Source organism: Pteropus medius, unplaced genomic scaffold (assembly GCF_902729225.1).
Source record: "Pteropus medius unplaced genomic scaffold, Ma_sr-lr_union100, whole genome shotgun sequence".
In the NCBI taxonomy this organism is placed as follows: domain Eukaryota; kingdom Metazoa; phylum Chordata; class Mammalia; order Chiroptera; family Pteropodidae; genus Pteropus; species Pteropus medius.
The window spans coordinates 33,197,115-33,219,997 of NW_024354875.1; the positions used below are offsets into that span (position 1 = coordinate 33,197,115).

Below are 22,883 nucleotides of genomic sequence, written 5' to 3' on the forward strand. Positions count from 1 at the left end.
AACGGCTAAATTGTTTTTCAGAGTGGCTATATTTAATATTCCCACTAGAAATATATGAGTGAACCAGTTTCTCTCTATCTTCACCATCATTTGGTGGTATCACTATTTTTTTTTTTTATTTTTTATTTTAACCATTCGGACAGGTGTCTAGTGATAATCTCCTTGTGGTTTTAATTTGCATATCCCTAATAGCTAATGATATAAAACATCTTTTCATGTACTTATTTATCATATGTACATCTTTTTCTGTGAAATGTCTCTTCATGTGTTTTATACACGTTCAAATTGGATCATTTGCTTTTTACTGTTGAGTTTTGATAATTATTTATATATGTTAGATAATAGTCTTTTCTCAGATATGTAGTTTGTAAGTATTTTCTCCTAAACTATCTTAATTAGGCTTAATTGATTACGCTTGTTATAATCCTTTAAATGTTTGGTAGAATCTCCAGTGAAACCATGTAGGCTTAGATATGTCTTTTGTAGAGAGTTTTAAAATTACACATTCAATTTCATTAATAGAGATTACCAGGGCCTGGGTGATGGTGGGTGGGAGCGAGGAAGAAGGGAATGAAGAACTATTATTTAATAGGTACAGAGTTTGTTTGGGATGATGAAAAAATTCTGAAAGTGGAAAGTGATGATAGTTGTACAACATTGTGAATGTACCTAATGACACTGAACTGTACACTTAAAAATGGTTAAAATGGTGGATTTTATGTAATTTTACCATGAGAAAAACAACAACAACAACAACAGCAAAAACAGCCTATCAGAAATCTTAATTCCACAAGGATTCATGGCATCAGGTAAAAGGTAGTGAGTGAGGAAGATCACCACATCCTCACCCCACACTTTCCGGGTTCCCAGAGAAAAGAAACGACTCTTGGAAATGTGATAGAATTATTCATAGTCCATAATTCACAGCTCCTTTTTGTTATGACAGTGTTTAATAATAACAACTTTAAAAAATCAAAATCAAAATACTTTTCACTATCATGGCGTATAATCTCTACACCCACAAACATGTACTCACTTCAGGGGCTGTCAGAAAGAAATGAGAAAAAAACAACCAGAATTACCATCTGGGCAGGAAGACAGTTCCAGCCGTGGGAGAACTGGCATCGTCATCCGGCAGTGAGTGTCACCCAGTGTGAAAGGAAATGATTCTGATAGGATACTCAGGCTAAGTTTTGGCCCAAAGGGATATTTCAGAGTGAGATACAATGATTCTACTTAAATAGTGTTCATATGGTGAAACTTGTCTCTCCCAGGTTGTAGCTCAGAGTGGGCTGCCCCGTTTGGGATTTAATGAAAGAATTATAAAAGTTGAAGTCAGGGGGAAGCTTTTCCTCTCTCAGCAAGACCAGTATCTGCAGCTACAAGTGTCACCAAATATCTGCATTAGTGCCTGAGAGAATGATGAAGTGATGGAAGTAGTAATAGCAAGGTGCTTTGCTGATTTAGAGCACCGGGCAGGGGAGCAGAAAAGAGGCTCTGGAAGATGCAACAGTAATGATTAGATAGCAAGGAAGGAGATCACAGGATACTCTCCGGCTAGAATCTGAAAGGCCTAAGGAGTTTGGGTTATATGCTAAAGACAACAAAGTTTTGAGCAAAGGAATAATATAATAAAATCTGCATTTTTGAAAAATCACTCTGACAGCAGACAAAGAATATATAGGAAGAGGGTAAGAAATCTAGATACTGAGGAAACCGTTTGGAAGCTATTGCAGCTATCTAGACAAGAAATGATGAGGGCCTCAATTAATATTGTTCAGGTGGGATTAGAGGGAGAGGCGAGCATGAAACTGGATAAAAGAAATATTTGGGAGGTTAGAGAGAGCAAGAATATAACCAGTGGGAGACGAATGTAAAACAATAGGATTAAAAAAGACTTAGAATGCTGTCATTAAAAGGAAAAGAATCTCATAGGTATCCTCAGAAACAAGCCTAAGAACTGCATTCATAATACTATATATATATAGTGAAAACTGTGGAAAATTAAAAAAAACAGTGACTTCAATAATCAAAGGAAGTCAGATGTAAAAGTACAACATTCATTTCCAGATGAAATTATATAATTACTAGAGTAATAAAGTATAACAAAGACTTTAGTTAGCGTACTTGCTCCCTCTATAGATACTCACTGTGTGCCCAGTGTTATGCTAACATATACTAACATAGGGCAGGAAAACGGGATCTGGTTTCCTTGGGGCAAGGCTCATAGTAAGTTGAGCTCTTTCTAAATTACTTCGGTTCTCAGAAATTTATTTTTAAAATTTTCTCATTCATTTAATAGATATATACTTAATAATATACTTACTTTAATACTTTCATATATTTTAACATGTAATTAAATAGTATAATAAATATTTAGTAAATATTTAAATTCTATATCAGCAGTGTTGATGGTGGTTAAAGGTAAGATGTATTCCACAGGTCATAGAATGGCAAGGAGGTGTTGTAGCACATCTAGACGTGGGATGGATATTGCCAGGAGGTTGTGAACTCTAGAACTGAGAAAAACCTTTAATATTAGCCCATGATATCATCTCTAGATATAGTAGCTGAATATAATTTTAGCTTTTTAAAAAATAATTAGAAATAGGAAAGGGAGCTTATGATTAGAAAAGTGATATTTGAAACATGTTAGTATAGAGCTAGAGCATCTTCAGAATTGCAGAATGGGAAAAGTTATGTGCTTATCTTGAACTTGTGAGAACACCAGTAGATTGTGATAAGTAAAGTATGATAATATAATACTTTGAACAAACACTAATAAAGATATACAAAGAGATACACTAAAAGTATTATAAATAAATCAAAATGGTATTAAAAAATATGTTCAAGTAACCCACAGGAAGTCTGAGAACATAAAACAGAGAAACAAAAAGCCAAGAGAAAAACAAATTAAATGGCAGATTAAAGCCCTAATAATAGCCAAAATGTTTCAAGCACTTACTGCATGCCAGACATGTACTCATTTAATCCTCATGCCAACCCTATGAGGCAGACTTGGATTCTCATCTCCATTATATAGATAAGAAAATAAAAGTGAGATAGAGATTAACTTGCCCAAGGTCATAACACATGTGATGGGTAGCAGAGCCACTATCTGAACTCAGGCAGAGCACACGCTCTTTACCATTATGCTGTGGCAGACAGCAACTGAATACCCAGCCCCAGCTGTGTAAGCACCACATTTGACGCCACATGATAATGCTTCCCTGTCCGCAGCCACTGCAGACTGGAACCTGACATAGGATATCCTGACCTACAATACCTTAATGGCCCCATATACACATATACATACACAAGACGAACTTAAGACAATCATTTTCTCTCTTGTTTTAGTTAATTTATTATTAATACCAACAGATAATGCTGGTCAGTGGTAAGATGCAGGCAAAAGGATGCTGTGAGTCCATGGCAGACCAAAGCTTGCTGTGAGTCAATGTTATGAGGAAGCAGAAGAGAAGAAATGACCAGTGGGAAAGTTGGGTTATTTAGGGTATTAATAAAGAGAATTATCTAGAATTTTAAAAAATTAGCAACTGTAAAAACTGGCTATTCAGGCTGCTATAACAAATATACCATAGACAGGGTGGCTTAAACAACAAACATTTATTCTCACAGTTCTGGAGGCTGGGAAGTCCAAGATCAAGGTGCTAATAGATCCAGTGGCTGGTGAGGGCCTGCTTCCTGCTTTGCAGATGGCTGTCCTGCCTATATTCTCACACAGCAGAAAGCAGAGAGAAAGGAAACAAGTGTCTCTTATAAGTATACTAATCCCATGCGTGAGGGCTCCACCCTCATGACCCAATCACCTCCAAAGGCCCCACCTCCTAATACCATCTTATTGGGGATTAGACATCAACATGTGAATTTGGAAGCACTGGAACATTCAGTTCATAGCACAGGCTCCATAAGTCTTAAATCTTAGTTGGAAATTGGTAAAGTCTAGTTATTCTAGCTATTGTCTTTCAGAATAAAAGTCTGAAAGATCTAGTTTATCGTAAGACTTTTGATGGCAAGTCCATCTCTAGGATGACAGCCTGGTCGAGCTTTTTCTGTTTGAACTCTTTTTCATGTTAGAATCTGGAAGCCAATGGTGGATTAGCTCCCTGTGGCTGCCATAAACCATTATCATGAACTTGACAGCTTAAAACAATACAAATTTATTCTCTTGAAACCGGAGGGTAACCAAGTCCGGGACTCATGCTGCCTGTGCCGCTCAGCCAATAGACTGATACAGGAGTTGGGATATTTAGAATAAGCATTTATTGTCAGAGTACCGGTAATCTGAGAAGGCAGCAGGTTAACACCTTCAAAACTTCCTTGCCTTCTCCATTAGGCTTAGGGTATTTAAGGGGAAATCTGGGCATTATTCCAGGGCCTGCATGATAGTTCGGGGGGGTCTGTCATTCTTCAAGGAGCCGTTCCTCTGGCAGCATGGTCCTCCAGTGGTGTTAGCAAACCAGGAGTAAAGATGAGAGTAGTCTGGAAAGAATGCTAGACCAGAAGGATTGTGATCAGTAAGCATAAAGGCATTAATCGTGTTTCAGGGCAACATTCTATGTCAGGGGACATTCCAAGCTCTGGGTCAAGCCGCTGGGGGACAAGCTATGCTATAGGGCAAGGAGAAGTGAAGCCAGAGACCTGTGAGGCCTCTACTATAGGGATCTCAACCGGGCCCTTCTTCACGCTCACAGTTTTGGAGACCAGGAGTCTAAAATCAAGGTATTGACAAGACTGTGCTCCCTCCAGAAGCTCAAGGAGAAAATCTCTTCCTTGCCTCTTCCAGCTTCTGGTGGCGGTCTTCATTCCTCGGCTTGTGACTGCTCACTCCAGTCTCTACCTCCATCTTCACATAACCTTCTCTCTGTGAATTTTCCTCTTGTGTCTCTTATAAGCACAATTGTTACTGGGTTTAGGACTTACTTGAGTAATTCATGATGGTGTCATCTCAAGATCCTTAATTACATCTGCAAACACTCTTTTTCCAAGTAAGGTAAAATTTACAGAGTTTGGGTATTAGGACAAGGAGATATATATATATATATATATTGGGGAGGGCAGTGTGGGCGGAGTGGCAGGGCACCATTCAACCCACTACAGGTGTCCTGGGTGTGGTACTAACTGTTTTTCTGAAAGCCTAAGGAAAGGTAAAGTAGAGTTACAAACTTTCAGTTTTCTGTTAGTGTTTCTTTTGTTTTATGAACTCTGTGGGTTGGGATACATGGAATTCCACAGTGAGTAGCAGAGAAAGTACCAGCCCACAGTAGCCTGTATGATTTATATTTGAAGACTAGGGAGAGCAGCTTGTGAAAACAATTAGATTAGGACTAGCCATTACGATTCACAGAGTAACCTTTGGGGACTCCCAGAAAGATAAAGAAAAATAGCTAAAATTATGCCATTTGACCAGTGGAATTGATGGATCATATGATAATTCTATGTTTAACTTTTCTAGGACTGCTGGTGGACTGGCTTTGAATTCTATGGGTCAGTGTGAAGATTAGGCTCTTCCATGGGGCTTCCACCAATATCTTAAATTTTGTTCACTCCAGAAATTAATCAATCTGCAGACAATCACTAAGTCTCCTTTTAGCTAATAGTTAAACTTCCTTTCTCTGCAACTACTCTGTTTCCTAAGAGCTATTTTAAACGAACAGACCTGAAGAAGAAATCAATGACTTGGAAAATTCACAACTAGGACAGTTTAGAGTAAGTCGCTTATACACAGAACAGAGATTTTTCACACCTTTTTTGGTACACCCCAGTTGTTTCCAAAGGAGGAGATAATTAAATTAAGAACAAACAAAAAGCTCTTGAGAAAAACCAACAAAAATCTTCCCAGGTGCCTACAGATGGCTGTGCAGAGCCTGCTCAGGGTGGATCCCAGGATGACTGGGAAGCACTTCATAGCTGACTGGCCCCAGCTACAGGCCTTCGCTTTGCCTGACCCCATCTTCCTCTCTTGCTCCCTCATTCACCTGCTCCCCCTAATCATTCATCCTCTCCAAGTCACCCTAACTCAACGCAGCCTCTCTTTCTTTGTGTTATTTGTTATTTTAAGGACGAGGAGCCACTCTTTTGTATTTTCTTCCTGTGGTTCCTAAATTCATTCTAGATGATTTGAAAAGAACAGAAAAGTAAAAGAGAAATCACTGATAGCTCCCCCATTCCAGAAGAAATTTCTGCTAACATTTTGCCAAGTATCTTTCTCGTCTTTTTCCCTCCTTGCATTGTGTTTTTTAAAGTTATCATTACATGGCTATCCTCAAAAAGACAAGAGATAACAAGTGTTGGTGAGGATGTGGAGAAAAGAGAACACTTGTGCATTGTAGGTGGGAACATAAATTGGTGTAGCCAGTATGGAAAGCATATAAAAAGTCCTCGAAAAAATTAAAAATGGAACTACCATATGATCTAGCAATCTCACTTCTGGGTACATATCCAAAGGAAATCTCTATCTCAAAGAGATATCTGCACTCCCATAAAAAAATAAAATTAAAAAAAAAATGGTATGGGAGGAACAATGCTTATCTGGGGAAAAAACAAATATTTCCTCTTGCTCAAAACGGCCACATTTACATTCATGTGTCTATATTCCTTTCTCTAATCAGGTATTAGCTGTAGCAAACTGACCTACTTAAAACAGTGTTGACATATGGTCAAAAGCAAACATAACACTGTAGTTTGGAGAGGTTGGATTTGTGCACTAAGCTGAACCAAGGTGCCAAGGGACTGGGCCCTCCCACAGAGAAGCTGCGGGCAACTTTAGGCTCTTTAGGTTTCTTTTGCTTTTGTACATCCTGAAATTGGGCACTAGGGTGGTAAATCTATAATTAGGGGGTTATTTAAAATAGAGATTTATGACCTGACAGACTGCAACCTGTCTGTATCCGCAAACACAATGAAAACTCTTTCCAGCCCTTTGTTTCCTGCTGTGTAAGGTCTGTTTGAAGGTCACTAGTTTACAGAGCTACTTAAGTTCATGTTACATTTCCTGACAGAAAGAAGAGTATGTGGGACTTAGAGCAGCACATCTATGGGACATCAGTTTTCTTTTTAAGTGACATCTACAAATGACACATCAGTTTCAGTCCCTAGAATGATATTGGGTATAATCACCATTTGGCAATCTTGATTGAGTAAATAAATGAGAGAACATCAGTACACAACACATTCTTGAAAACTGTTGATGGTGAAGCACAACATGAAATACACATTTTGTACAGCACACACACACAAACACACAAAAGTGACACAAATGTTTCAGGAAACAATACTCACACTTACTTATTAATTTTTGCATTCTTTATTCTAAAACCAATCATCTTGATTTCAAGTTGTTATACAAGTGCTGAGTGTGCAGAACCTCAGGGTCAAGTTTCAAACTTAATCATACGAAATAGAATTCTCTGTGCAAGGTGAATAAAAGTTATAGGACAAGACACGACAATCCTTAAAGTTCATAATAGCCTGAAGAATTCAAAGCTCTTCAACAGAATGCTGGTATTTTAGAATGTTTAAAATTCTATCTATAATCATTCTAATATTAACTGAGTATCATTATATTTACAGCCCTCATATCAAATACTATCCGTATATGTCAAGTATGTGCTTATGAAGTGTTATTCCCTATTACCTGTTGCTATGGTCTGGGTCCCCATCATTCTCTGCACAGTGAATTTCCATTCATATTCATTTTGTGTCTTTCGTTCAAAGTGAACATATTTACTAGCGTATGATTAACATATGATAACTTTGTTATAGGGTATATATTTGACTTAAAATTACCTAAAATTGCAAGACAAACTTGCATTCCCATTTATAGGACCCTATAACTATATTTAACACTGTAAATATATATATATATACATAATCTTGATTGACAGAACAAATGTTACAAAATTTAAAAGAATTTATTATAAAATGTTTCAGATGCAAAAAGAACACAACCCAGGAGAGTAAAAATATAAAAGAAATTCATGTACGCACCACTCATATTCGACATATTTAACACTTTGCCATATTGCTTCATACCTTTTATTTTTTTATTTTTATTTTTTTCATACCATTTATTTAAAAAGCAAGCATTAAGAATAGAGTCAAAGATACGACACTCTCCTTTCCTCCATCTTTCCCTCATCAGAGTTCACCTCTATCCTATTGTGCTCGTCCATGTTTTTTATATTTTTACAACTTATGTATGTTTTGTGTTTTTAAAATTTGCATAAGGCATATACCTTACAGAAATATTTGCAATTTGCATTTTCATTCAACATTGTTAAGATTTATCTACACTGATACAATGTAAGATTTATCTACACTGATACAGAGTAAGCTATGCCATTAATTTGAACTACTGTTCAAATTCCATTGTGTGAATATACCACTATTCATACACCCATTTCCCTTCTGAGGGGCATTTAGATTGTTTGCAATATTTTACTGTGATACACAATGCTGCTATGAATGAACCATCCATCCTTCAGTTCCGATTAGCTCTACCTTCAAAATAATTTATCTTAAATCTGACCACTTCTTATCCTACAACTACCCATGTCCAAGCCATCATTTTCTCCTCCAGGGACACCAAAGTGTCTCCAGCTTCCACTCTTGCTCCCTTTCAGTTTATAGTTCACATAGCCCATGGGATCAGGTTGGGTCTTTCCTTAATCGAAATCCTTTCCATCATACCTGGGATAAAATCTAAAACTCTTCCCATGGCCAGGAAGTCCCCAGGTCATCTGCCCCTACTCTCTCTCCCTAGCTTCCCATAATTCGGTGTTCTGGGCTTCTTCTGGTTACTGCCATAGAGCCTTTGAAGCAGCTATTCACTCCGCTTGGAGTTAGCACATTCTTCATCCTCCTTCCTTACTTTATTTGGGTTCCTGACAGGAACACTCCCCAGAGAAACCTTTCCTGTTTTTCTTATCTAAAATTGGCACCTCTTTCACTTCCTGTCCTCTTATCCTGCTTTTATGTTTCTTCTCAGAAGTTATCACACCTGAAATGATCTTAGTTGTTTACTTATGCTTCTCCACTAGCACGTTAACTCTCTGGCCTTTGTGTTCCCAGTACTCAGAACGGTGCCTGGTATAATCACCATTTGGCAACCCTCGACTAAACGAATAAATGAGAGAGCATCAGTACAAAACACATTCTCCAGGACAGTACTTTAAAAACTTTGTTGATGGTGAAGCACAACATGAAATACACATTTTGTACAGTACACACACAAACACAAAAATGACACAAATGTTTCAGGAAATGATACTCACACTTACTACTTTTATATTTTTATTCTATTTCAAAAAGAAAGAAGAAAACATACTAGTTGCAACTACTAAACTGACTTCACAATTTGCCAAGGGTTTCTAACCTGCCATGTGAAAAACATTGTTATAGGGTATGTATCTGGAAATGGTTTTGTTGGGGTTTACTAAATATTCCTGAATTGATCTCTAAAGTAAAAAAATTACACTAACATCATTGCTGGAATTTCATTATATCCCTGGTCTTAGCAGGCTTTAAAATTTTTGCCAGGCTGAGTGAAACTGTATATCCTTGTTTTAATTTGCATTTTCCTGATTACTAAAAGACTGGTGGACCAGAGATCTGATCCCTAAAGAGGTATATAAAACAAATTATTTTCTAGTGCCCCAGGAAGATTAAAAATTTTCCTCTCAGAACGTTTCACAGACTTAAATATTCCCCTACTTTATGCATTTCACAATTTCAAATTCTCATATATTTAATTTTAGTGGCACAAGATTCTATTCCAAAGGACACAGCACAAAGTACAAGTTTAGTTCATTCACCATTCATATAGTTGTTTATTTGCTCAACAAATATTTGTGGAGGGCCCCACTACTTCCAGGAATTTTGCCAATAGCCTCTGCTGGTGCCCACCTTCGAGACCATGAGTTCTTTGTCCCGTGCACTGTGGCACAGTGACCATTGCCAGTCGTTCTTAGAAAGGCTGGAAGACTCCGACCAAATCTTCCAATTCTTCCAATCCATTGTTCTTGTGCATTAATACTTGCTCACAAGTTTTTGTAATCAATACACCCGAAGAGAAACGCAGTGTGTTCACGCATGCTCTCACACTGAGAAGGAATTATTCCAGAGAGAAGTTTTGAAGGAGGAAAATGCGAGTGTTTCCATTTCAAGCACTTATTTTAAATGTAAGATTATAATTAGGGTCTTTTAAAACAACCCAGTTTATTTTACTTTTTCTTCTGAAAGCAACTCTTTTTTTTCCCCTAGTCTTTACAAAAACTTTAAAAGCCTCACACTTTTTTTCGTCGTAATGTCAGATTTGAGTCAAAGGGCAATGAAAAACATCTCACGTTCATTCTGATTTAGATAATTCTAAATTCTGACATGAGAAAGGATCGCCATATCACATTAATAGTCTTTAGCTCCTTTCCGCAACAGATCATCTCTAAAACTTTATTTCATAAATGTTAACAGCCGCGCCTTTTATCTAAATTAAAAACCTCAAGTCTTAGGTAAAAAAACAACTCGGCTTTCCGTGCTTTCTGTTAAGAAAGATCAGGATTTGACGCACTTCACTGCTTTAGATAATGGCGTGGCTACCAGATAAGAAGTGCTACACCCAGGGTCAATGACTGGGCTAATAAAGGGTGGAGTTCGTGCTTGATTCTTTGATTTTTTCTTTTAACAATGTAAAACGCACGCCGCAATTAAAGCGCTAAGCGCCGAGACCTTCAGGACTCTCGCGCCGCTCTCCATCACCTTCATCTTCACAGTTGCTCGCCCAGCCCCGGAATTCATGCAAATCAGTCTGCTATCCCTGGGGCAATACGAACCACTTTCGCGCCATTCGCTCAGGACCGTGCAGCAACGTATAGAGAGAGTCATGGAGCCCTAAACGCCCACTTTTTCAAGACGGATTTTACGCGACTCCAAAGCTATCACTTACATTTAGACTATTTTGGCAGGCTCTTTTTCTCCTGGGGCTGAGCGGGTCACGAGCCCGGGCGAGCCGTTACCACAGCTTGCAGGACCTGCGCCCAGCCCCGGGAAAGCCGGCCGGAGCCCCGCCCCTCCCGGCCCGGGTCTGGGCGCCCCGCCCGCCCGCCCGCCCGCCTCGCGGCTCGGGCTGCTACTGCTCGGTGGGACCGCGGCGCGCGTGGCTACTCCGCTCTCCCAGTTGCAAGCAGTGGCCTGGGCGCCGGCCGCCAGCATGGACGCTCGCCGCGTGCGGGTGAGGGCTGGGTGGAATAACCCGAGGGTTTGGGCGCGGCGGGTGCTGGGCTCGGGCCGACTCTCTCCGACTCTGCAGACGGAGTGCTGCTTATCAACTACTGGCGGTCCTGGGAGGTTCCCGTTTAGGCAAGCCCCAGGTTTTGTGCATTTGGGATAAGTGCGGGCCTGGGGCCATCCCCGCCCGCCGCGCACACCCAGCACGAGGGCAGTTCGGAGATTTGAGCGGTTTGCAGGATGGTTGGCAGCGCTGGGTTGTCCAAGGCCACGTGTGCCCAAGGTCCACGTGCGCCGGGGGCGGGACAGCTGCCGGGACTGGCGGGTCTCCCCATTGTGTCCGCGGGTCTCCCCATTGTGTCCGCAGGGTCCCCCCCGCTGTGTCCGTCCGCCCGAACCGGGCTGTTGGAACGCGGAGGGGAGCAGCCGCACTCCCAGGTCCCTTGGAGTTTGCCCTGCAGTCCCCCAGCCTTTTGCTGCGTTTAGCTCCCGGCGGGTGGGCAGCTCCACCCGTGCGCACTTGCCGAGGAACCCTGGGCGCGCTCTCGCGCCAGCCACTTGGCTTTAACCGCTGGAGGTCGATGGGTTTGAAGTTTAAAGGTCTTGCAAACCGTCTCTTTAGAATTTGGGTTGTGCACATGGGCGGACGTGTCTCTAGTCCCAGGCGATGCATTGCAGTTGGATGACTTGCTGGTCCAAACTGTTCCCTGCCATTTGCTATTTTCCCACTCCCTTCCCCACCCCCCAACCTTACTCAAGCTGCAGGACGTTGCCTGAATGGAACGTTACTTCTTGCTCTAACGGAAACCGGAAAGTAGGGTCTGCCCCAGGAGAGGTTAGAAGGTGGGGGCTGGGTGGAAAGGAAGAGCGTGACATACTTAAAATAAATATCAGGGGTGAGGCACACACGGAGGCAAGGGTTCTGGAGTGGGTGGGCGGGTGGGGGAGCTTCGAAGACAAATCTCTGGAACTAGGCTTTGGCTTTCAGGATGAAGAAAGCCATGTATAGCTCAGTTTGCAATCTGACGTGCGTGGGTTCAAATTTGGGCGATCATGTAACTTGAGTAATCCATTTTACCTTTCTGAACCTCAGTTTCCCCGTTTGTTAAGTGGGAATAATGAGCACCTTTGTTGCGAGGAAATAATCATAATGTGAAAGCATACTTAATGCCTGGCGCAGCAAACACCTACTATAAGTGGTATTAGTTATTACCTGCCTTCCCCAAAAGTTTGTTTCAACCATGACTATTTGTCTTGTTTCTTTTATATCTTTTTCTCCAAACATATATTTGCATGGTAACAATTCTTGGCAAGTGCTGACTTGTTAAAGCCCAGCATAGATTTCCATGACAGCTTCCAACAGAATGCCTCCCTTGAGTCTGTCTTGGGCCTCAGACTGCTTGCAGATAGATTGATCAGTAAATGGTGATAATTCCTGCAGTAATACAAGAATACTTCTGTCTTAGGAGATTGCAGACCTGTTTCCTTTCGGTCCTATGATCTTGGGCAGTCTCTTTTACCTCCCAGGAGCCTTAAATTTTCTCAACGGGAAAAGAGAGGGTTTCTGAGATCTCTTTTAATAAGTAATACCTCTACCTATTATATTTTCTTGTGTTTCCAGAAGGACAAAGGGCCCATAGCAAAGCTTGCCCTTTCCAATTTTTCAGTGTAAAAAGTAATTTCTATTCCCTGGCCATATTTAAGTAAAAAATATAGGAATTAATAAAACACTTTAGAAATCTCATTAAATTTTAAATGCCAGAAACTGCCGTCGTTTTTAAATGAGATAGATGCCAGTTACATTTTCTGATTAGCAGTGCCAGGCTGTTGTGTTTGAATGAAAGAAGCATTTTCATACCTACAAGTAATTTGTGCCTTACTGAAAACTTAAGACTTTTGTATATCAAGGGGACTGCAGAAAGAGCTGAATATCAGGCCAGGCTAATAGAGCGCTAAAGTGGAATCAGACATTCTTCCTGGTTTTGGAGTGGTGTTTGACTTTAACTTGGCTCCTTGTACATTTGTTCATTGGGTTGGTATATTTGATTTGTAAGGACTTGGGCTGAAATCACTACACCACCAGATTGAAACAAGGCCTTTTGGAAAGCTTGTCATCTTGAAGTAGAGGTACTGTCTAGTTTTCGTAGTTTGGAAAATTAGTATCACAGTACATAACCCAAAGCTGACATAAAAAGGCCTCATTAGCTTGATTTTGGCTGAAGGAGAGAAATCACTCTACCATTTTGTACTTTTGAAATTTTCTTTTAGAAGTACAGTCTAATTTTTTAAAGGCAGATTTTAGGAGTTTGGTATTAAGTTCCTTGAGAGCTTAGTATACTACTGAGAGCTTGAGGCCTCTTCAGGTTGGTAGAAGGTTAAGCTGTACAGATATTTGAATAAATTGAATATAAATGTCACTACAATTTTTCTTCAGAGGAGCCCTTTTTAGGATTTTACCTAGTTTTTAAAAATTATTTGTACTAATTGCAAATCCCTTTTCTGTATAAGTGGCTAGAGCTACTCTGCTGTTTGAACTTACTAAACTCAAAAATGATGTCTTTACTCAGAAACTAGTGAGCATCCCACTTAATAGTATTGCCATTTCCATTTGCAGCCAAAGAATCGCAGAGTAAAGAAGAACTTCAAGAAATTCAGATATGTGAAGTTGATTTCCATGGAAACCTCGTCATCCTCTGATGACAGTTGTGACAGCTTTGCTTCTGATAATTTTGCAAACACGGTAAGTGCTGCCTAAGAATAAACAGAATTGAGTCTGCAGTGCTCAAAATGCCCCAAATGCTTTGTGCGTGATTAAAACTGCTTGCTTTTTGCCTACATTTCTATACAGTCGTTATGAAAATACAGTATGCACTGTAATTTCATTTCACTTTTTGCTGTGGTTCTAGGTAGTAATTGTTGGAGGTAGATTAGCTACTTATTCTATCCTTTTGAAATGTCGCCTAACCTAACATGCTTGATGATTTGCCATAACAACTCAGAAATCATTTGTAAACCTCTGAACCATTTTTCTTTGTAACAAAAGCTATTCTCTTGTAGTGCACTTGTAAATGTGATTTGCTCTCTGCACGGTTTATGGAAAATTGGTTCTTGAAAAAGGGGGAAAAATGCACAACCACATTTATTTATTTATTTTACAGAAACCTAAATTCAGGTCAGATATCAGTGAAGAACTGGCAAATGTTTTTTATGAGGACTCTGATAATGAATCTTTCTGCGGCTTTTCAGAAAGTGAGGTGCAAGATGTGTTAGACCATTGTGGATTTTTGCAGAAACCAAGGCCAGATGTCACTAACGAACTGGCCAGTATTTTTCATGCCGACTCTGACGATGAATCATTTTGCGGGTTCTCAGAGAGTGAGATACAAGATGGAATGGTGAGTTTGAGAATTTCACCAATATCAAGAAGTAAGGTACATTTCAAGGCATGACATACATGCTTTAAAAAAGTTTTTTTTCCTGTAATTTTTGTTTTAGTCATGCCAGAAGATTCTGTTGATCATTTTAAAATTTAAGGGTATTTTCTTCATGTCTTAAAGCAGTTTTTACTCATGTAGTCCTACTCGTAAGCCTGAACGTTTTGTAGGCTCTGAAAATCTTGGAAACTGGTAATATAAAATTGGCCAACCTCCAGATTTCCATTGCCACAGAAATCCAGCCTAATCAGAAGAAGGACACATGTCCTCAAAATTAGCTACATTCGCATTTAAGTTCAAGTGCCCAGTCCAGTGCCTGGCATAGAGCAGGCCTTTGGTAAATGTTCCCGTTGTGGAGCTATGCATCTGAAAAGCCTATGATAATTCATGTGCATGAGATTGTGTATTGTTAATGACAGTCAGGGCCCCTTCCTGCTTCCACTTTTGCTCCTTGGTCTGCTTTTCCTGTGCACACTGCCTTATCTTTTTAACCTCTATCCCCCTGCTCAGGCCACTGCTGCTGCTGATGCATCTCGGGCCCACTCTCCTTGAGCATACTGTTTATTTCTGCAGACGTTTTCTTGTTAGCAAGATTTTCTTGACAAAGGAAGCAGTGTGTTGATTTACAGTATGGTGCATAATCTTCAGCTCATTGTGGTCTGACATGGGTCCACTGCCTGGGACCACACTTGAGGGACACTGGCATAAGTGAGAGTGCCTGGCCAAGAAGTGTTTCATCACTGTCTAACTTCATGGTAATATAATATTTCTTCTAATAAGTGATGTTGCTCTAAATTGGTGCGTATTGGAGTTATTGCGAGGGCTGGTCTGCAAATCTGGATGTGACCCAAACATTTTCTATGGCCTGAATCACTTCTGGGTGTTTTTTCAGATCTTTGTAGATGTGGATTGTACTGATTAATGAAACGCCAATTGATTAAAAGTCTTAAGAACTCATAAAAGTTTTTTTGTCACTTTATATTCTCTCAGTTCATGACACTAAAAGTACATGGAGAGTAATAGAAGCTGTGATGATTTTAGAAATTTTTAAATTTAAAAATGGGTCTTCCCTTTCTGAGACTTTATGGGTGATATATTTTGTTCTCGTTTTTTATTTATTTAACCTCAACCATGCCTACAGTCAATTTTAGGATATTTTCATCACCCTAAAAAGAAACCTGTACCCATTAACCGTCACTTAGCATCCTTTCCCCACACCCTCAGTCCCTGGCCACCACCAATCTGTTTTCTATTATTATAGATTTGCCTGTTCTGGACATATCATATAAGTGGAATCATACAATATGTGGTCTTTTGTGACTGGCTTCTTTCACTTAGTGTAATTTTTTAAGGTTCTCCCATGTCATGGCATGTGTCAGTACTTCATACCTTTTTATTGTTGATCAATATTCCATTATGCGAATATACCACATTTATACATCATCGGTTGATAAATGTTGAACATGTTGGGCCATTTGTACCTTTTAGCTATTATGAATAACACTGATATGAACACTCATGTACAAGTTTTTGTGTGGATATATACTTTTGAGTATATAACTAGGAGTGGAATTGCTGGGTCATAAAGTAACTGTTTCACCTTTTGAGTAACTGACAGACTTTTCCAAAGTGGCTGTACCATTTTACATTCCAACCAGCAATGTATCTCCACATCTTCGCTGCATTTGTTATTGATTTAGCTCTCCTAGTGAATATGAAGTAGTATCTTGTGATTCTGATTTGCATTTCCCCAATGGCTAATTTTAATACATATTTAATGATAAAAACCTATATTACTTTGAAATTTTTTTTTTTTATTTAATCAAGTAGATTAGAGAGGTACCTAGAATAGTCAGATTCAGGGACAGAAAGTAGCATTGTGGCTGCCAGGGGTTTGGGGGAGGGGGAATGGGGAGTTACTGTTTCATGTGTACGGATTTTCAGTTTGAGAAGATGAAAAGTTCTGAAGATGAACGGTGGTGATGGTTGCACAATAATAGGAATGTATTTAATGCCAGTGAACTGTACACCTAAACATGGTTAAAATGGTAAATTTTATGTATACTTTACCACAATTTTTTTAAAAAGTAGATTAAAACATTGACTCCTCTTTAACATAGTTTAGTGTTAAAGCCATGTTTATGAGAGAACCCATATTCCTGTAGGAATTTTTTAAAAATACATAATGATCCATTTTTAAAGAAATTAAAAAGGGAGCTGAGATTTTCACATTAACAAAAAAAGCTCAGAACTGCTGGCCATGGGGCTGTGAAGATGGCTTATAATACTATGTCCCAGAGAGGCTACCTAAGTTAAACTGCACTCAGATTTTGTTGTATTTATTTGTAATTTCGGAATTTGTTATCCAGAGCTGTCAATTAAAATGGACAAAGTGGTCAATTAAAATGTATTCGATGCAGGTGTCTTTTGTCCAGAAAGGATTTTGTAGTCATACTGGTGCAGCTTGTTCCACAATCAAAAAGTCACTAACGACTCCATTGTTCTGACGGCCTAGAGACTGCAGCCAGACCGTGCGGGCTGTAGGACTCGCAGTCAGTGCAGACATCCAGGACCTCTCCGAGTGGCCATGAAGTTTCCAACTCGAAATACCAGGAGAGCAGCCAACAAAAAAGCAGCACCCCCTGAACCCTCAGAGAATTCTGTGACTGATTCGAATTCTGATTCAGAAGATGAAAATGGCTTGAATTTTTTGGAGAAAAGAGCTTTAAATATAAAGCAAAACAAAGCGATGGTAGGTATCTGACCTGGAACGAACTCTTCCCAGGTCTTCTCTAAGCTACTTGTTGCTTATCTGTCAAGGAGTATTTTCAGTGTAGTTGTGAAGTCTTTACAATGTGTGCTTTAAAATATGTGTTCTTTCCATATACTTTTTTTTAATATCTATTAAAGTCTTGGTAAATGTGTAGGGAAAATCAGAAACTCTTTTGAGATGTGCTACAGTAATTTCCAGAGGTTGCTCATTTTCAGCAGTTATTCTAAACTAGTCATTTCTGTTTAATTTCCTTCCTTTTTAGCTTGCAAAACTAATGTCAGAATTAGAAAGCTTCCCTGGCGCATTTCCTGGACGGCATTCCCTCCCGGGCCCCAGTTCCGTAAGTGCAGATCCTTGCTTGTTCAGTAGTGTTTGGGGCAGGTCTAAGGTAGGTTCGTTATGACATTCGAAAGTCCAGTTTCCTTATTTTGTATGGTTTTATAGACAGGAAATACAGAAAACCTATATTGGATCTCTGGGGTCTCTTCCTTGCATCCTGGGGCAGGTGTGGCCTCCCTGTGCCATGCTCATGCACTCGATCGCTTATTTTTCTCCTTCCCTCGTGCCGAGAATAAAAATCGAAAAAATTTTTTCCATATCCCTAGCATTAGCACATTCCTCCTACATGGTAGATGCATCATAATAGATGTTTTTAAAATCAGAGGAGGAAAAAATTATTTTCCTAACCAAGTCATAGCCTAATATGTGTGATTATATTCTGAGGAACTAAGCTGGTACCACTCAGGGGACTTTGGTGTGTCTGCTGTGGTACAAAAGAAAAGGCCTTTCCCCACCTCTCCTGAGGAAAAAGGGAAGAAGCAAGCAAGGAATGGAAGAAGGGAAACCATACATACTTTTCTCTCTTGTGTCATGTAGAAACAATGAGTATGTAAGAGCTCAAGAGATGTTGTAGGAAAGGGTATTTTGGAAAATGAGATTCGTTCTTACGTTTGTATTATGTAGATGAATAAGTAGATCATCTAATTTTGAGAGAAACTGGACTTGGTGTTACAAAAGCAAAATTATAATGGCTATATCATTTTGGGGGCTCATTTTCCATGAATTATAGAAAGAACAAAGATAATTAGAAAACAGAGCTCTCTTTTTTCTTAAAAGAAACAAAAAAAACATATAAGGAGAAGGTGAAGCTTCTCTTCCTTCTGGAATAAATGGGTTCCGCTGTATGTGTTTTTTTAAGCAACCAAAGACACCCCGAAGGCGTACCTTCCCAGGTGTTACTTCCAGGAGAAACCCCGAACGGAGAGCTCGTCCTCTCACCAGGTCAAGGTCTCGGATCCTCGGGTCCCTTAGCTCTCTTCCTGTGGAGGAGGAGGAGGAGGAAGAGGATAAGTACATGCTGGTGAGAAAACGAAAGTCCATGGATGGCTACATGAACGTGAGTTTCCTGTGTCTGTGTTTGCTCTTGTGTTTTTCATCTTCTGTAGGCCCAGTGTCACATGCCTAGCATGGGTACACACATAGCCTCAACACCAAATGATTCATGTTAAACGTTCTCAAACTGTTGAGAATTATTAGTGTCGCACAAAGTTATTTGGTGGTTTTTGTTAGCAGGTAAGAGAGTTGTTTTCGTCTTCGACTTTTCTTAGTTGTAGGAATTATTTCCATGATGTCCTGTTATTTTTAGTAAACTTAAGACTTGCCTCCTCTTCATCAGTCTTAAGAGAAATTTCCAGGTTTAATTCTCTGAAGAAATTATAAATCAAGTATCTGAAATTCAGAGCCGGGGAGAGCCAGTAAGAGCACTGTTCCCTGCTTGTCATTATATAGGAAGATGACATGCCCAGAGGTCGTCGTCCTGGATCCATGACCCTTCCGCATGTAATTCGCCCGGTGGAAGAAATTACAGAGGACGAGCTGGAGAACATCTGCAACAGTTCTCGAGAGAAGATATATAGCCGTTCATTGGTAAAAAGCCTCTGCGTTCTGTCTGAAAATGTAACCGTCTGGAGGAGAGGAAGAAAGCTTCCATCCTTAGAGTTTTGCTAATATTCTAAAGGTCTTAGCCTATAGGGTATATGCCTATGTGTTATTTTCATGTAAGAAAAGAGTTTTATAGCATCCTTGGGATTTAAGCCTCTTAATAAGTCTTCAGTAGCATTAAATGTTTTCCCTTGATTTAGAAGTTGATTCATTCACATATATTTACTGTGTATGATGTGTGTCTATATAGATTGGTACTGGGGATTTGGTAGTGTGCTAAAGATAAAAAAAGGATTTGGGGCAGGGTTATTTTGCATGATAAGATCTTTTCCTGAAGAAAATTAGTTTTGATAATATTAACTATTGAGTCTGCCAATTGGATGAAATCACTCGAAGTACTTTTATTAAATACCCTGGCATGTACATGTGTATGTAGATGTGAAATAAGATTCAGAATGTCAGATTCTACCCACAAAGAAGGACATTCTTTAAATATGCCATTTTTCTCTACTAAAAGCAGTAGTGGTTTTTTGTTTTGTTTTGTTTTGTTTTTCTTATTTGCTTATTATTTGTAGGGATCTACTTGTCATCAGTGCCGCCAGAAAACAATCGATACCAAAACAAACTGCAGAAACCCAGAGTGCTGGGGCGTTCGAGGCCAGTTCTGCGGTCCCTGCCTTCGAAACCGTTATGGCGAAGAGGTCAAAGATGCTCTGCTGGATCCAGTAGGTGCCTCGAAGGGGTGATCTGTGGACTTGAAGGCCTGCCATGAGCTGACAGGGCCAGAAAGACAGCATGGGTTGAACCCTTAGTGTTGTGGGTGTTCATTTCAGGAGAGCAGATGAATTCATAGCGTTGGTGTTACATAGTTGCGAGCCCCTTCCAGAGCGCTTGGGACCTGGCCGTTCTTCATTCACCCCTGGTAGTTTGCTGTGTGACTTTCTGAGCCTGATTTCCTAAGGGAACATTGGGCATGACGGATGGCTAATAACCATGTTCAATTTTTTTTTTTTTAATTAAAAAAAAAAAAGATTCAAATGCAATTGATGGTAACTACCTTACAGGTTAAATAGGAATACATAAGTAAGGGAGAGAAGTAGGTTTGCTTTAATTATGCCTTTTCACAATTCTCCTTCAGAACTGGCATTGCCCACCTTGTCGAAGAATCTGCAATTGCAGTTTCTGTCGGCAGCGAGATGGGCGGTGTGCGACTGGGGTCCTTGTGTACTTAGCCAAATACCATGGCTTCGGGAATGTGCACGCTTACTTGAAAAGGTAATGGTTGGTTTTTCTCTTTTCCATACCCAAATCTTACCTTGATTTATGTGTCTTAATAAAAGGATAATAGAAGTCAGAGTAGTGGTTATCTCTGGGTGGGGGTGCAGGCGTTGACTGGAAAGGGGCACACTGAGAGTCTGGGAAACATTTTACATTTTCATATGGGTAGTGGTAACTCACGTGCACACTCATGTGTGTATAAAAATTGAAGTCGTACACTTAAGATGTTATAACTCAATAAAAATATTTTAGTCATTCAAAAGAGAATTCTTAGTTTGAAAATGATATCCTGACGTGTTGCATTTTCTTTTTTCAGTCTGAAACACGAATTTGAAATGCAAGCATGATAGCTGGAAGATCCACTACCTGCCTTCCACTGCATAATATTCCTGGTTAAAGTTTTCACTTTTGTCATGTGATTGAAACCCAAGTTAAGAATTTTGATGGTCAATCTGTTTTATAGGAAAGTCAAATCAGGTTAATCTCATTAGACGGATGTTTCTGAGCATCATGGAAGCATATTGCTTGCTAGCCATACTTTGCCCTCTTGCCATTTCTCCTTTGATTTCCCCTGCCCCTCACCACCCCCCTCTATTTCCAGTGGTTCTCTTTCACCATCTAGTTTCTGATTTTTTTTTCAATGACAATTTTATGAAAGCAGGCTTGATTTAATTGGTGTTGAAATAGCCCTGGAAGCCACCTATAAAACCAAGCACTTAGAAACACAGTAGTAGTGTTAACTAACTACATCTATTGAATTCCAGAGACTAGCCCTCTAACTTGTTTACATGAAAACAATGGATATGATTTAGTGTTTGTACTAGTTGATATTTCTAACAGACTCAAGGCGCAGAAGTCTTAAAATCACGTGGAGAAATGAGGTCATCATTGGAAAGTGGAGTATGTTGCTTTGGATGCCTCAAGAATATTCTGTGTATTGTGCTTATTAGACAAGTCGTCGCAGCTGAGGCTTAGTTGCTGCTGATTTCTTCCACCATGGGGTTGGGGTGCATCAGGCTCACACAGTCCTGACCCAAAGGTTTGTGGGCAGTGCTATACTTGAGGTCATTGTAGAGTAGAAAAGATATCCTAGGGAATTAGGATGGCGAGTCTTCAGAAATAGGCTGATTTGAATTCATGGTATAAAACTTTGGTAATAATGGTAGTTTACCAAGTTTATTTCAGTACACAAATATGTACGGTATTTCAAATAAATTCTTGATCATTTTGCATGGAAAATTAATACTAACACTAGTCTACAATTGTTTGCAGTTTTTGCTTTCTTGAAGACATAAGCTAGGCACAGAGTTCGTGTTCAGGTTTTTAAGCACTTTGAGAACAATGACAAGTGCCTTTTTGGAGATGGGTAACTTTCCAGTTTGTTAACTTGATGTCTGTGCCACTTTAGTTTCTGGGCAGAATTCATGTGTCATCTCCCCCTTCCTCATTTTTTACATTAATCAAATCGTCTGAGAGAGGTGGAATCTGCTTTGCATGTGCAGCCTGTTGCTATGCCCATTTGGTGTTTATTGCGTAATTGGACCTTGAATCAATAAATGTAAATAGAGCTTTTGATCTGTAATGCTTTTATACAAAGTTTTTATTTTAATAATAAAACATTTTGTTTTAGCTTGTCTGCTTTTTTTAAATCTTCAATGCTCAATCTTACTGCACTGAATTCTATTTTTTTCCCCCTTATATTTAAACCACAGACCATTTCTGCCTTTTCTAGTCTCCCTTTTGGTTTAAATTTCTGAAGGTCAAGGGCCAGCTCTTTTGAAGAGGGTCTAGCTTGGTGATATGACTCCTAGCTTCGATCAGAAAATCAACCAAGACGGATACATCGCCAGATAGAAAATAGTATGTGCTCATGAAGTTTTATAATGTTGGTTTCTTTTACCATTTGCCAACCCAAGAACTAACAGTGATTTCACAATACCTGACTCGCTTTTATCAACCATTCAAATATCTATTAAAGGCACACTGTGCTTTGAAGCCTGGTCCAGGACTGAGAGCTTCAAAAAGACAAAAGCATGGTCTGAAAGCTCCCGATTATTGGACCACGGCAAAAACTATAGTTGGTGGCCAGATCATGCTGCAGCCTATTATTCATGTGGCATCTGAACTGAGTATGTTATTGTACCTTTTTAGAGGTTTGTAAAAAAAGCATGTGACAGGCAGTATGGTCCACAAAGCCTAAAATGTTTAGTTCT

At 39.5% G+C, this 22,883-nt stretch overlaps 1 protein-coding gene across 4 annotated transcripts; it reads left to right on the forward strand.

Annotated features, from left to right (window-relative positions):
- Nucleotides 1-11,078: 11,078 nt before the first annotated feature.
- CDCA7 (cell division cycle associated 7) lies at nucleotides 11,079-22,299 on the forward strand. 4 transcript variants are annotated; one of them, XM_039855279.1, is made up of 10 exons: nucleotides 11,093-11,248; nucleotides 13,859-13,984; nucleotides 14,403-14,639; nucleotides 17,194-17,430; nucleotides 17,714-17,791; nucleotides 18,650-18,847; nucleotides 19,240-19,377; nucleotides 19,968-20,117; nucleotides 20,531-20,667; nucleotides 20,987-22,299. In XM_039855279.1, the coding sequence occupies exons 1-10, from the start codon at nucleotides 11,228-11,230 to the stop codon at nucleotides 21,015-21,017; spliced, it is 1,353 nt and encodes a 450-aa protein (XP_039711213.1). In that variant the 5' UTR covers nucleotides 11,093-11,227; the 3' UTR covers nucleotides 21,018-22,299. The 4 variants fall into 4 exon arrangements, with proteins under 4 accessions (XP_039711215.1, XP_039711213.1, XP_039711214.1 ...); XM_039855280.1 differs by having other exon boundaries at nucleotides 14,535-14,639; XM_039855281.1 differs by lacking the exon at nucleotides 14,403-14,639 and having other exon boundaries at nucleotides 11,079-11,248.
- The last annotated feature ends 584 nt before the right edge of the window (nucleotides 22,300-22,883 follow it).

Coding starts and splice junctions, on each gene's coding strand:
- CDCA7 (XM_039855279.1), top strand. CDS start 11,228: ATGGACGCTCGCCGCGTGCGG. Junction 13,985..14,402: donor CTGATAATTTTGCAAACACG/GTAAGTGCTGCC, acceptor TTTATTTTACAG/AAACCTAAATTCAGGTCAGA. Junction 18,848..19,239: donor CCATGGATGGCTACATGAAC/GTGAGTTTCCTG, acceptor GTCATTATATAG/GAAGATGACATGCCCAGAGG.